At 37.3% G+C, this 16,073-nt stretch overlaps 1 protein-coding gene across 9 annotated transcripts in view; it reads left to right on the top strand.

The window, feature by feature from the left end:
- The window catches only part of ITSN1 (intersectin 1), a 146,347-nt gene that overhangs the window by 94,992 nt on the left and 35,282 nt on the right, over positions 1 to 16,073 (top strand). For all 9 annotated transcript variants that reach the window (XM_069785192.1, XM_069785191.1, XM_069785190.1 and 6 more), the window contains 4 exons: positions 569 to 651; positions 2,839 to 3,005; positions 9,728 to 9,773; positions 14,520 to 14,641. In XM_069785192.1, the coding sequence (XP_069641293.1) occupies positions 569 to 651; positions 2,839 to 3,005; positions 9,728 to 9,773; positions 14,520 to 14,641 (418 nt within the window). The remainder of the gene's footprint in view (positions 1 to 568; positions 652 to 2,838; positions 3,006 to 9,727; positions 9,774 to 14,519; positions 14,642 to 16,073) is intronic.

Here is a 16,073-nt window from a genome sequence, read left to right as displayed (position 1 = left end):
TGACTTCCAGCCCTGGAAATTCATGTAAGAAATAAGAAAACTGTCCTCAGTTCTCCTTGGGTCACGCATCACCAACAAAAGATCTAAAGGTTAATGAACGGTCTTAATTTTATGTGACTTGCAACTGAAAAATTAGTGTATTGGATTTTATTAATTACAGCTATGTAAGTCATAGCTTATCTTTCCCTAATATAAAAAGGTATACCTCAAAACTTAATCACTTATTACTCTTGAAAGATGAAACAATCAAAATCTGGTTCTGTGTAATGTGAAGGCAATGTTAACAGTAGTAATACAAATGAGAATGATTTTAGATTTTTTTATTTTTTTTTTTTTCTCTGAGGGAGAAGAGGAGGTGCAGAAACTTGTGTATATAAGGCAGTTACCTAAATGTGACCGTGACTGGCCATTGTACTTAAAAGCTTTTATTTGCACATTTACTGTCTCTTCTTTTAAAATGTAGGGAATTTCTTATAGATGCATATGTATTTTTTAGTTTTTAAATATAATAATAAAAATTTTTCTGAAGAGACTTAATTTCTTAAATAACCATTATTTTCTTCTAAAGCATGGATTCTGGTTCCTCAGAAAGTCCTGCTAGTCTGAAAAGAGTAGCATCACCAGCAACAAAAGCAGCTATATCAGGTGAAGGTAAGCATTTCAGACAGAATGGCATTAATAGTACTTTACTATGTAATTAAATAGAATAAGACTGCTTATTACCCAGAAACAAGCTTAGAATCAGATCTTAGTGTTTTAAGATCACCCCTGTTAAAACTGAAGTGCAAATCAGTTTGCCTCTAGAATGATTTAAAATTATTATAGTAAGAATTTATATATGTTGTGTATATAGAAGAAATAATTTCACATGCCATTAAAATATCTTCTGTAGTTTGTACTTTTTCTTGTATAAATATTTTGGTAACAATTCCTGATCTGGAATGGGTTTCTGCAGAGGGCCAAATAAGCACATCTGTACATGTACTTCATTTATGTCAGGAATTATTTATTATTAATGTCTCAATTTCACCCAAAGCTCATTTCCAATGTTTCATTAAAGCTCTTAATTAAAGAAATTACAATGAGTTATATAATGTTGTGATCCTTATGGTCAAGGCTACTCCTCCGTTTTAAAGGAGCCTGGGGCACAGACAGATAATTGTCAGGCCTCTGAAGGCCTTTAAAAGACTTGCATTCCTGGCTGTTACCGCCCTTCAGCTGCAGGTTAGGTCTCCACGGGAGCTGTGTTAACAGACTGTGTGGGCACCCTTAATCTACTTCAGTACAGAGTCAGCTAGGTTAATTTAAATCGCAGTCAGAGTAAATCAATGAATCTAAGTATGGGTTACAAATGAACATTTGTATATAATCACTACAGCACACCTTAAGTTTTTAAACTACAATTGTACATACAATTTTAAGTGAAAGAGTCTCTTTTGGTTACCGATGTATTTAATTTGCCACTGGCATGAGCACTACAGAAATTAAAAGGAGGGAATTGTAGATCCATGTAACAAGGAAGGTGAGATAATCAGTTATTTCAAAACACAACTAGTTTTGCTCACTATATATTTGAGGAAAAGCAATTGTAGAAATGCTAAGTCTTTTTTGTAAAGTATGGGATATCTCAGGCTATATGTTTGTATTAAAAAGGAGCACAACTTTTTGATAAAACATTTCAAAAAAGCTGTATTTTTAAGAAATAATAAAGCATGGGTTTAGCATCTTCTGTTACATTTAAAGGATTTAAGAAAAATTCCATATGTATAGCATACATTATGATCGTTAATGTGTGTGTTCACGTGTATGTGCATACAAACAGATGTGTGTGTTCTTCAGCTGCCATTATTAGACAAACCATGTCTTAGCTTTCATTAAGGATAGTAATTGTGGTTTGAATTCTTGCTGAACTTCCCCAAGGTAAGCTTTTTCGTCAGATTTAGTGTTCAAGCAAATAGAACAATTGCCAGCTGCAGGGGAACACTTGAATGTATTTGTTACGTATGCATGAAAGTCTTCCTGAAATATTGTGAACTGCTCTTAGGTCCAGAGCTAGTCCTAGAAGCAGAGGATATATCATCTTCAGAAATTTGTTTTGTGCCCATATAAAGCGTGATAATGCTCAGTTAAATAAGGGTGTATCAAGTTGTATAGAAAATGTTACTGAATTGTCTGAAATTCTTCTTTGTAATAATTTGTGTAAAAATTTTTCATGTAGTTCTGTGACTGAATTATGCATTGCAGTTCTCAACATCAGTCTACTCTAGTGTTTTTGCACTTGAATACTAAGTAGTTGACTGTATTTTAACAAAACAGAACACATTCCGGCTTTGTTTTAACATTTCCCAGCCATCTGTTGCGTAAGATGCAATGAGATGTGTGCCCTTCATGCAAAGCTTCAAGTAATGAAAGAATTCATTGTATACGAGAGCCAAACAGCCTATGTAAAATGAAGACCGTATCTACAGATATTTGGATACTGACACTTTCCATCCCCAAGACTGAAAATTCTAGTCATCAGCACAAAACAGAAAACATTGAGAAACATATTTTCACAGTAGTTTCTGATACAAATTAATAATTTATGTACATTTTAATTGTAGTAGTAAATTATTTTACCAAAAAGTAATCTCCCAGAAGCAGTGTTTTGCTAGATTGTATTTAGTTCTGATAGATAGCATTTTATGCATTAAAAATTGAGGTTTCTATGAATAGTAATTAATAAATTTGTCTTCTATCTAGCCTGTGGATAGACTATATTCTACTCGTTAGGTTTTGCAAACGATAATCAAGCAGTTTATCAAGTGTTTTCCCATGTTCTGTGTTTCCCTCTTACAGAGTATATTGCTATGTATACTTACGAGAGTTCTGAACAAGGAGACCTAACTTTTCAACAAGGTGATATGATTCTTGTGACAAAGAAAGATGGCGACTGGTGGACAGGAACACTGGGTGATAAATCAGGAGTTTTCCCATCTAATTATGTGAGACTCAAAGATTCTGAGGTAGAGACATATTGAAATGTTATAAAATTGAGCTGGGGGAGGTATGTTTTATTTGGTGTTGTAGTGATAGTTTCAAGTCAGTGGATCATAAGGGAATTAAAAATATTTTGCAGTTTTACTGAATGTGATATTGGAAAGGGGAAACAATAATAGTTGCATTTTACAACATAATGTCGTAAATAACTTTGTGCATCATATATTAAAATGAATTTTGCATATGTTAACTATTAACTTGGCAGTTTTGTAGACACAAATCAGAATAGCTATTACTACTTTGTTCCCCAGGTGAGTTTTTAATGACTGAGTTGTATCTTACTGCCTTTATTTTTAAAAAAAGATATAGAGAGTGATATTTCAGTCTATTATCTTTTATTTTTTCCCCTATCATTGTTTTCTTGCAATCAAGGGGAACAATTTCACAACAAAACTTAGCTAACTACTATATTTATTTGAAATCTCTTCACTGAATAATAGAGGTTCTGTTTCATCTGTTTTTTATCCTGGAATAATCCGATAGAACATGTCTGTATTAAATTTTTTTTCTTTCTTTTTAGGCATTCTAAAGAAAGATGTTTTCTCATTTACATTCCTCATCTGTTTGACAGGATAATTAATCTACTAGTAGGAATTAGCTTAGAGTCATAGTTGAATATAATATTAATCTCTTGATGAGAAGGAGTTCCTATTTATGTCTCTAAGAATAAGAGAGGTTTGAAAAGTAAATAAGTAAAAATTACTGTATTTTTAGAAATCTAGGTGGTAAGTCTTTTTCCACAAGTCTTGAATTCTGTGTGTATGTGATACAACTCAATGAAAGACTGTGTCTGCAATATAGAGCTTGAGCAAAGTCACTTAAAATTATTTCTGTTGATGGAAAAGCTGAAGAATAAAACCTGCAGTGACATATGTAGCTGTAGAAAGGCTTTATATAATAAATTTCTAGATAGTGAAGAAATTTCAATAACATCCTCTGAGACAGGATTAAAAAAAAATTTGTTGTTAATGATATTTAGTATTGCAGTCCTTGGGAGAAATAGTACGGTGGTATTGCTTTCAGAAACACTTTAGATACTTTTTTCATCTATATTTTACATCATGTAACAATTTTCTTCAATCCCTAGCACTACTAGTTCGAAAACTAATCAGTCTTACATTGGAGAAGTCCTGTCCCGGTTTTGATTAGTTGTTCCCTTGATTTGTGAGGTACAAACTGTACCTCACAGTACACATTAAGACTAGTTTCATAGAACAGAATCATAGAATCATTTAGGTTGGAAAAAGACCTTTAAGATCATTGAGTCCAATCACAATCCTAACCACTAAACCATGTCTCTAAGCACATCTATGCTCCAGGGATGGTGACTCAACTCAGGGCAGCCTGTTCCAATGCTTGACAACCCTTTCAGTGAAGACATTTTTCCTAATATCCAGTCTAAACCTCCCCTGGTGTATCTTGAGGCCATTTCCTCTCATCCTATCACTTGCTACTTGGGAGAAGAGACCGACACCCACGTCACTACAACCTCCTTTCAGGTAGTTGTAGAGAGCAATACGGTCTCCCCTCAGCCTCTTTTTATCCAGACTAAACAGCCCCGGTTCCCTCAGCCGCTCCTCCTAAGACTTGTGCTCCAGGCCCCTCACCAGCTTGGTTGCCCTTCTCTGGACACGCTCCAGCACCTCAATGTCTTTCTCATAGTGAGGGGCCCAAAACTGAACACAGCACTCGAGGTGCGGCCTCACCAGTGCCGAGTACAGGGGAACAACCACCTCCCTGCTCCTGCTGGCCGCACTATTTCTGATACAAAATGATCACGTGTAACCCATTCTAAGTGAGCACAAGTATGGTCCTACCTGCCCCAAATTTGCTGCCACTATCTTTCATCTGACCTGTTAATAAGCCAGTTCAGGACACTAAGCAGGGCAGAAAACTAGTCTAGCAGAAGTAATACATGCTTTGAAGATGGTACCCTGAGTCAGCTCAGCAAGGGTTAGAAAAATGTCAGTACAAGTGAGGCAAGATTGCCTCAGTGTTGGCTTAGATTAGCTTGAGCTGGTTTTGAACTGCATTCTTAGCGCGTTTTTGTGTTAAATACTTCATTTTAGAAGCAAAACATCATACCTTACGTTTAGTATGTGGTTTGGGATATGCCTGTGCTCATTCTTATCTTTCAGTTACGTCAAATCTAGTGACTATGGAGCAGCAGATAAAGTTAGATCAGGTCCCAGATTAGAAGAGGAGTACTTAATGGTTCAGTTAGTGGAAGCATTGTAGCTGTAGCACTATGGAACCCATTGCAGCAGGCTAGCTTGTCTTTTTGATGATTAGAGTAAATTTTGTACAGTAGTAAGTTGTGGTGTTAGGCAGGGTATAGGTTTACCCTGACAACAGAGCTTAGTGAGAGTCCAGACAAGAAGTTCTGAACTTTCTGTCCCCAAGTCTAGCAGTGGAGGTGTTTGTGAGTCTGTATCAGGGAATTTACCTGGTTAAGAACAGCATTCCTTTTTGCAGTCCAGGATGTGGATTATAGTTCAGCCTTGCCAATAATTCTTCTCATACATCAAAAAGATGGTGGCTTGCCCCACGCAGGTACAGGAACAAGATTACAGATAATTGCCTAACCTGTGGAATATCTTGTGATCATGAAACTGTGCCCTAAGTCTCTTTATATAACCTGTAAGTTTGTATTGTAGTTGATGAGTGGGAACTTGCACTGTCAGCCTCCTAAAACCCTGTGAGGCCTGTTTCATAGGTAGATAGTAATAGTTGCTAATTAGTTACTTAGCCTCAGCTACATTCTTGTTAGTAATGTTAAGTTCCTTTGAACTTTTGTGAAGGAACTCGTTTTGTTTTCCCTTAAGATATTCTTAACAGAGTTTAGTCTCAAAACCTGGGAATTTATATTCAGATGTGCAGAGCTGTCTTTTGTGTGCCTTTAAGGACTGGATGCTTGTCCTGTCTGGTAAGAGACAGGCACACATATTGACAAATCTTCTTTGTAGAGAACTCAGAAATAGACATTTAATACTGAAAACTATTAGAGAAGTCAATTTGATGTTTCCCTGATCTCAGCTTGTCTGGGGCTGAAACAGCTAAGTGCAGTTCATCAAAAAGTGCTCCAACTGCCCTTTTTGCTGGTGAAAATCACATCTTCAGATAAAATCTTGATGAGAGAGGGAGGAAAAAGCACAGAGCTCATGGAGATCTTGATATCCGGGATGCTTATTTTCATAAAGTGATTCATATGCCCTGCAGGACATATTTCTTGTTCCAAGTGGATAATTGCCATTACACGTACAGGGTTTTGCTATTCAGCTTGTTCACAGAGCCAGTTTTTACAAAGGATTTCACAATAGTGGCTGTCTGTTAACTTTCAGATATGCCGCTGTGCTTGGACAGCTGGCTGATTGTGGAAAATGTTGCTAAAAGAGTAAATTAATTTAATGTGTTCTATTAATTTAATAGTTAGTCACTGTTAACTTAGGCCTTAAGAAAAAGTAAGGCAGTGCTGGTCTTTGAACAGCAGGCATAGAGTTTATAGAAATGGTTGTAAGCCTCAAAATGTCAATGGTTTATACATCAGAAGACTTTTTTTTGAATCTGTTCTTCTGTACCTAGTCCCAGGCTACCCATTCACCTCAAGTTCCTAAATTAAACTATTTCCTGTTCCTTAAAGTTTCTACTTATTAACAGTGTGAAAGTCTTTGTTCTTCAAATAAACGATGACACTGGTTCATGTTCCATTCTCAGAGTTTTCATTAGGTTGAGGTAGATGGATACAGATCTGTAACAGGTTTTTAATCTACCCTGCCTTTCTTGAGCCTGGTGATAATTACCTCTCCATAAGGTATGGAGCTCATATGGTGGCCTTGGAAACTCAAAAATTTAGATGCCTGTAGTTACAAAACTCTGCATAAATGTTCAGAAATAGTAACAGTCTGAATGTATTTAATCTGGATTCTAAGGGTCTTGCTGTACAACACAGTTGTCAGGTCTACTGCTGTGTTTTATTAAATTAACAAAGCCAGTTCTGCTCTACGGTTTCAAGAGACTTGTCACAAAATATTCTCAGATGCACTTAGTGTCTCAGGTGTGCAAAAGGGAAATAGAATGGGGTATGTCCTCTTAACAGAAAGAATAGAAACTATTTCTCCAACTACTGAGTAGGCCAGAAGTTGGGTCTATCTTAAATGCATTATTTATTAATTTAGTTATTTATTGAAGTACTGCAGGACTTCTCTATGTATTTCTCCTGGTTTTTTACCAAGGCTTCAGAGAATCATCAAACAGAATTCAGACTCAGTCTGGTCAAGGTGATTTTGAAGCTTCTCTCTTAAAATAATCTCTATATGTTTACCAGTTAACTGTAAAGATACAGTGTCACAGCCTGTTTTATCTGTCCATATGCTCCTAATCTGGCAACCTGGATGTTGACTAAGTGATATTTTGAAGGAGTGTGTTCTCTGAAGGTCCAAACACTTGTTCGCTATTGAGGAGGAGAGAGGGTGTTTCTCTGCCAGAAAAACTTTCCAAAGCAGAATTAATTCCTGATATTACTGTATCAGTGCCAGTTGCCACCTTTGGTTCCACACCTTTTAATCTTCCCTACTTGGGACTGTTGATTGACTTGCAGTGACTCTGTCTGGACCATCTTCTTCTTGTCCCCAGGCCTAAACTTAGTCTTTGTATCTGATCTCTGCATGATGCTTTCCTATTTCACTCTTTTTGTTAATAGAGGTCACAGTGGTTGTAGAGAAAGTTGGAGAACTGAAGAGAAGGAAAAGAACGTAGGGAAAAAAGGAAGATTTGCTGGTCTTGTAGAAAGTAACTATAATCAGTCCTTTACAATGACAAGAAGGTAGCACTGAGACAGTGGTATCCAAGTATCATTTAACTTAAAGTATCCACTTGCCACAGTCCTTCCCAACATTTAAGTTGCAAAATGTCAAGGCAAAGTGTGGTGTACTAGACGCATGTAAGCTGCTTTGGTGCCAAATAAAAAAAAATAAAAAAAAATTCTTCCCATCCCCACTCTTATCTTCCAATACCAGTTACAGCTTTTGAGGCAGGCAATGCCAACTCTGCTGGGTTTTCTGGTGTTATTAGGTGGGGTTGGCTTGACTAATACAGTGTTGTGAGGTGCTATAGTTCAGTCTGAAAGATCAGGCTTCTTTACCAGCTTTTCTGAAAGGTGTTCAAAACGTGGATGTCTTAGAGCAGCTATGTAATCTTTAAGACATATTGAAGATCTAACTAATAATCTATTTGTAGAGGCATTCAAAACGAATACACATTTTTAATGGCCCTGTTCTCTCAGTTATTTAACTAGTTTAGTTACTCCTTATATTGCTTTCTGCCAGAATACCCAAGTTCTCAAAGCATCAAGTTAATATGGAGAATATTGAGGATGAAACTGCTCTTTTCTGTAGAGGAATTAGGATTCTGTGAAAACCTTCAGGTCATTTGATGGTAGGCTCCGTGTGTGTAAGGAGGATCCTAAAGGAGTAGTTGAGGGGGGGTGGAAGTGTTGTGAGCCTTGCTTTGAAGGCAAGAGGATATTTATGGTTATTCAACATTTCTGACCAAAGTATAGTTTAGATTTGTTATGTTGCTGTTATCCATATCAACCATGTTTATTGTAGAAGATAAGACTGGCAGTGTACTGGGAAGAAACTGAAATAATTATTTAGGGGGCAGGGGGAAGCTGTCCTAGACAGGGATGGTGACTAAAGGGGTTGGAAGATGACTGAGGAAGGGAGGCGTGCAAGGGGCAGAGTTGAGACCACACACTGGTTTGAATACTCTAATTGCATGTATATCAGTAGACCTGTGAGTGCATTAAAAATAAATAAATAAAGATATATCTTCCCAAATAACCAGTGGCCTCAAGGGAAAAGATTTTTATTTATTTATTTTTAAGGAAGATAACTTTGAGTTCATAAATTATGAAAGCTTTTAATGTTAAATTTAATCTTTCAGTATCGCTGTTTTCCTGTACATAACTGAACAGATTTCACTGCTTGCTGCATTTCTTGTGGCTGGTCAAAGGCTTTTCTTGCAAATCTCTTGGCCTGAATGATGTTCATCCCTCATCTCACCCCATCTAGGTTGAGAGGAAATAGCTATAGATAGATATCACCTTGCTATTCAGTGTTCTATGGTCTCACTTGGGCACGAACATGGTGGTGGCGCTTTTACTACTGCAACACACACCACCTACTCATCTTAAAGATGCAGTGACTATACTGAGTATGCTAATGTGCCTTATGAGAAATTTTAGAATCATATGGACAGTATTGAAATAATTGTGTCCAGTTAGTTTTTTAGGCATATTTGCAATCCAGCTATTTGTAGAGTTGGAAACTACTGTTGTTGTTTTAACTTGACAGTGTTCACATTCTGTAGATACACAGTTACAATTCGAATGCTATATGATTTGGAATTACACTGGTATTTGCAGTCCCTAAAAGGAAGAAAAGTTCAGGAAAGAAGTCTACATGTTTGTATAGTTAGTTATCCACTTTCATACACTGCTTGGTATTTATTCCTGTATATTAATTGCCATCTAAAATATTAAGGGTTTCTATAAGAATAGAATCTTCCTGTGAGCGTTTTTTTACTTATATGCTTGTTTAGTGTGTCAAAGTGAAGCATAGTAAAACTTTTTCATATACTGGAGAAATAAATATGAGCGCTTAACTTACATCTTACTTTCTATTTCAAGGCTTCTGGAGCAGCAGGAAAAACAGGAAGCTTAGGGAAGAAACCTGGTGAGTCGTATATTGTGACAGCACCTTATATCTGTTCTTAAGTACTTAAGTTCATTGGCAACAAAGTCTTTTCCATGAAAATATGTTATGTATGCTCTTGGTCATTTTGTAGTAATTTGCACTAATGAAAACCGTTGTCTATAATAAAATAATGCATAATCTGTCAATCATTCTGTCTAGCATGCATCAGTCACTAAATAGCATGTAGCTAGAAAGTAAAAATCTGCTTGCTCAAAAATGAACGTAAACTTCATGATATATTGCCTACAATCATAGAAAGCCTACAAAAAGGCCAAGTTTGCCAGTGCCTCTGAAAATGGAAGTACACATTCTTACCCTGTGGTTTTGCAGCAGTTTGACTGGAATGCTACACAATATGGTATACAGACTCTGTGAGCTCTTGTGCCTGCTTCTCATATACCTTGTATCCATGCTGTATAGCTTATGGCCTGTCAAGCCTGGTCATATTGCAGAAGATTATGTTGCAGGTTACTTTTTGGCTAGAAAGGGGTCCCCTGGCTCTTGGGGTGGTAAGGGCTGTCCTTCCAAACAGCCATTGTATTTCCAAAGATCATTAGAAAAGTGCATTCTCTGCCACTGGCAGGCATTTGTAAACTTTCCAGAAGACACCTCTTTTTTCCCACTGGCGTATTTATTTGCTTTTGTACCAAAGAGATGAGTTTACATTGAGCTGAACCAAACTAAATAGGGGGTGCTCCATGCTTCTATGCTGTCCCTTTCTCTGAGGCTTGTTCAGTTTCACAGTGAGGTGGTTCAAGGATGTGATCTACCAAATCTTGCTGTATTTCCGCACACACACACATGCATATGCACGTTTTGTTTTGTGGGGAGGAGATTTTGGTTTGTCTCCCTGAACTGGTTCACTGTGTAAGAGGAGCAGGGAGAGTAGATTGCAGCAGCCCCAACTTCATTTGGCTTATTTTACCTTTACATAAGAGCAATGGGCTGCTGTGGTCAAATCTTACTGATCCATTGAATCATACTGATCCAAATCATACTGATCTATTGAAAGAAGGGCTTGGAAGTAAACTGCTCCTGCCATTTGTAACTTTCATTTGCATGATTAAAAATAGTTACATTAATAGATACAAAGCTCAAGAGAAGCAGACAAGAATAGAGATCTGCAAAACCTCTGGAAGCGGTACCTGGTAGGAATAGTGAGAAGATGCTGATGGGGCTGGCTGCTTTTTCCATGCATGGGAGAATGGTGGACAGCAAGACTTCAGCCTAGAGTACCAGCCTTATAGTCACTGGTCTCCTGGATTTGAACTTTCAGTGGAGACTGGGGGGGTGTTGACAAAAGCTGTGTTCAGTATCTTTTGGAGTTTAAGAACACTTTGAGAACAATCCTGCCTCTTTTTCAGCAAGGATGTTTTTGCTATAAATGAGCTGCAAGTCCTCAGCCAATGTAAGTGAAATGCTAATGAATGAGGTGAAATATTCCTGTTTATTCTAGAAGCAGCGGGACAAGTGGGTGGGAGTTGGTAACATGTGTGTGTTGAAGTGCAAAGGAAAAGAAACTGCTCTCTGAATTCAAGCAGCAATATGATTATATCTGTGAGAAGGCTTTTTTTTTTTTCTAAATGTACCTGTTTTAGTAGAGGCCACATTTTTTGGCCTGAACTGTAATTGAATTGGATCTCTTTTCAGTAATTCATTACCTAAATAAATCAAAACTAAAAAGCCCTTCCTGGAAGGAAAGCTATTTCTGTTTTTTTAATGTTTTTGCTGAGTTGGTTTCTCTAACTTTCTGCTTCTCTGTGACGTGGAAGAGCTGAATGTTAAACTTGTAATTCATATTGTAACTTATTTAACACACAGTCCACAGTAAAAATTCTTTATGCTGCTGGTTGGTGAAAGAGGATATCTGATACCTGGAGCCCTGTAAATCACCTTTTTGTGGCTAAAAATGAGAAATTTCTTGTTCTGAGAGAGATGCAAGGTATAAGATTTTTGCTCTTTCAGTATGGTATGCTGAATATTATAATTGCCATGGTAGTGAGAGAAGTTTTTGCCTGATTAAAAAAAAAAAAAAAATTATTTTGATGAACTCCCACAGTTAATTTGTTTACTTGTGTTCATCTTGCCTCCTGAATGGCTCTAGGGTGGAGGAATTAATGTGATTCTGTGGAAAAACCTGCAAATGCAGGGAGCTTGCAGACTTTCTAGTAGTATATCCATGTTTCCTGCCAAATAGTTTGCTTGCTTTGCCTTCATACAGGACAGACTGTGCTGCTGCTGGGTTTTCTCTATGTAAATCTTTCCGCTCTCCTATCATCATCTACTTTTTTTACTTATTATCTTGGTACTTACTTAGTACTTACTATCACCTATATTTTACTTAGAAATTCTTTCTTCTGTCTTCTGCTTTCACACTTTGTGTGCTGTCTAAGTTCCAGATCCAGGTTTAAAGCATCTTTCTAACTCTCAGCTCCTAGTTTTTCATCACCTGTTTGGTTCCACCTCTGTGTGCCTGCCTTTCCCCTCCTTGAGTTATCATGAGGGAGGTTCTGCCATAGATAATTCTGTGTGTGTCATTGTTTGCAGTGACCTCAGATTGCTTGTCATCTCTCTGCTTCTTCATCCTCCTTATGTTGTTCTTTTACATCTTTAATGCTTCTTTGACCATTTTTAATTTTCCTAGTCATTCTTTTCTTCTAAATTTTAAGTAAACCATCTGATCATTTTCCTGGTGGTCTTCAAATAATTTTGTTGTTTCTTCCCTGCAACAAAACCTCCCTCTGTTTCAAGGGAGTTGGCTTTGTGGTTTCCTCTGCCTACAACTGCATTTTCAATGATTGCTCCCTTTCTCTGCCTTGCCAGCAGACACCCCACTCCTTTCACAGCCTGTGGGTGATGTTTTGTTACTGAGCGCCTTTGCTGTTTCTCTTGGCCACAGGAAGTTTGGCGCTTGTTGACAGAGAGGGCCAAGTAGGATGATGCCCAGCACTGTGTTACTTTCTTAGTATGGCTGCCCATAAGAAAGCTGGAGACCACTTCTGTGTACTTGCTCCCTTCAGCCTCAGTCCCTTTTGCTGTTGTTGCTGTGTTTACTGCTAGTCCACCTCACTCACAGTCGCATTGCTTTCCGCTGCTTTATAAAGGGGTAAACTGATGGCAGGTATGACCTTTTTTCTGCTTAGTCTTCCAGTGCCAGTTTTTTAGGATAGACTAGATTGAAAATATATACAAACAGTAATCATAAGTGGAAAAAAAAAAATCTGATACAGGTTTTTTTAGTCAAGATTTTCAAATAAAAGCTAAAATCTCAAGCAGTATACTGATCTGTGATCAGATAATTGCTGAGGTTTTAAATTAAGCTGACTGTATTTGCACTGAAGCAGTTGAGACACGTTTCTGTGATCTTGTACTACTAGCTCTGCTGTGGGCTTGTTCTAGGATAGTCTTTTTCCAAAACTATAACCGAACTCAGTGCCCGCATTGGCTGTTTGATGGTCCCTAATTTTATTTGATGCATTGCCAGATGAAAACTTCCTTTGTCTTAAACACAGGGTCAGAATTTACTATTCCTGGAAAGGTTCTTCATAACAAAAAACCAAATTCCCCATGCCCTCCCCAACAAATGAACACCTGGATCATTCTGTTAAGGAGGATGCTTAAGTGATGAATGACTGTGTACTGGGATCCTAAAGTGGAGTTTTCAGCAGTAACAACACTACTTTTGTACTGCTTAGGATCTCTGAGACCCCTTATACCTAAATGAAGGCTAAAAATAATTCCCCACAGATTCCCCTTAGCTCATGGCTAAAAAGGGACTACATAAATGTAGGACCCTAAAAGGTTTAGTTTACCAAAAGCTAAAAATTTCCCAAATCTACCATCTTTTGTTTATGAAAGGTTCCCAGTTATAATATTAAACATGTTCTCCATCACCCTAAACATGGTTTGATGACGTGCTAAACCTGACTTAAAAGCTATTAGTACAACAGCAAAATGCCTGCAGCTGCTTATAAGCTCCTGTCAGTTCAAATTGGTTCAAAAAACAGGTTAACCCTGCCAGACTTTGTGGTGACTAAGTTATCATCTCTCTTTCCACAACCACTGTAAAATGGAGTAAACTGCGTTGTCTACTTTGGCTAATTTAACGGAGAGATAATCGTGAGCTCACAGTTACTCTGCATCAGATTCTTGCTGGTAGGTGATCAAATAAGGCACCACTTTTGTATTAATGTTCATGGAATAAAGATTTTAAAATAAATGCTGTTTGTTACATTTTGAAAACATTCTTTTTTTTTGTCTAGTCTGGTGGTGAAAAATGTTCTGCAGGCCTTCATTAGTTTGCACCTCTGTTACTGCAACTTCTTCATTATATTGTCTTCAATGTGTATCTCCTCTTTTTAGGGAGCTTAGTCTAAACTGATGCTACAAAAATGTATTTATTGGAAAACAGTATTATGACACTTGATTTTAAGAGCCATACAGCTCTAACGATGGTCATTATTCTTTTTCTCTATTTCAAATATTTTTTATATCCTACCCATAGAGCTGCTGCACCTCTGTTTTATTCCTGTAGTGCGATGAACTTCTGATCTGTTTTATGATTACCATATGTTTTCATGGAACTACATAAATACATAACAATTTTATGTAAAGAAATACAAAATGGTTGTACTGTGCCAGTGATAATAGCAGAGTTAATGTTGTATAGAATGTGTTCAGTTTTTTCCAAATTAACTTTTTTTTTTCCCCCCCCTGCTTCAACAGAAATTGCCCAAGTTATTGCCTCTTACACAGCAACGGGTCCAGAACAGCTTACTCTTGCTCCTGGTCAGTTGATTCTTATCAGAAAGAAGAATCCAGGTGGCTGGTGGGAAGGAGAGCTCCAAGTTAGTTACTGTTTTTTTGAAATAAAATTCCATGTAAAAAAATTTGTAATTTTTTAGTAGTTCAAAATGATGAATGCATCAATGATAAATAATTTTGAAAATGTTCTGCAATTAAGCATTTACAAATAAAATGCCTTTACAAAAATATACATACATTCAATTCTTTGAACTTTGGAGGACAGCAGGAGGAAGCCATTGTGCCTCATTGTAAGTCAAGGATATCCATCTCACGAATCAGACCCAGCCTGTGGTCCAACACTTGTACATTTTCCTGGAGGCCCCTCAGATATAAGAAAGGAGTGGATTTTAGGGTGTATTGTTTTGGCTGCCTTTGAATCCTCCCAGTCTCATGTCCAGTAGTCTTCTTCATGTGAGCAAAAAAGCAGTTGTCATGTCAGGTTGTGGGGAAAGCCAGCCATGCAACAGGAGTGTATGGGACTGTTGGGTTAAGTGACAGGGTCTACTCGTATGTCCCATTCCAATAGTGACCAGGCATATCACATGCATTTGGATCAGCTGATACCTGTGTGCACTGTGAAAACAGAAGAAATACTGGGGTGTGCAGTCCTGAATGTCTTCCTAAGAAGCTTTCTAAATTGCTTCAGCCCAAAAGTTTGGCTATCACTTTTGTTGAAAGATTGAGAAGTATTTTACAGCAGTGGTTTTTGTAAGATGGCCACCACTTTTTCAGGTTGCTTAACGAATGTAACAGTGTAGAATACCAGTTTAATAGCCCCATCTCAGCAACAGCTCAGTTTAATGTAGAAGAGTGAAAAGAATGGTGTCTGTTGCAAGCATCAGGTAGGAGAGAGCTTTGGTCTTGTATCAGAAGATAACAGATAATCAAATATTTTAACCAGGTTTTTTTTTAAAAGTAGAACCTGACAATCTGGAAACTTTGTTTCTCTGTGACTTTCAGTGGCAAAGCTCCTCTCCCCCCACCCCCCCCAGTACCACTGAATGAGGTTTTCTTTGGTTTTGTTTTTTTAACAGGGAATATTACATGAAAGAATGTAATCAATTTATTTTTGCAATGCAGATGCTTCAACTAACTCAGATTATTTTTTTTTCCACATTATTACCTGCCCTTTTTGCCTTTCCTGGTGATATTTTTTCATCTTTTGTGGAGAAATCACGTTCTAGGATTGCTTTGCTTTTCACTCTCACTAACCTTTATGTTGTTGTTAACTTGTAGCTTTAAAGAGTCTCACGTTAAATTATTTTAAGATAGAAAATAGGCTTCACTGGGCAAGAGCTGTCACAGTCACCACTTAGCAGCTAATGTGAGGGTTTTTTAAAAATTAATTTTTGGTTGTGTAAATACTTATATGTAGCTTTGGGTACCTTACTATCTTGCATATGGTTTTACAAGTTGTTTTTTTCTTCATTACCAGTCCCCTACCTATTCTTTTCATTCTCCTCTTCCAACACT

The sequence above is a fragment of the Haliaeetus albicilla genome, chromosome 6 (genome assembly GCF_947461875.1).
Source record: "Haliaeetus albicilla chromosome 6, bHalAlb1.1, whole genome shotgun sequence".
Taxonomy (NCBI): Eukaryota; Metazoa; Chordata; class Aves; order Accipitriformes; family Accipitridae; genus Haliaeetus; species Haliaeetus albicilla.
The sequence above is the reverse complement of the archived record's forward strand: the minus strand, read 5'-3'. Positions and strand labels throughout refer to the sequence as shown.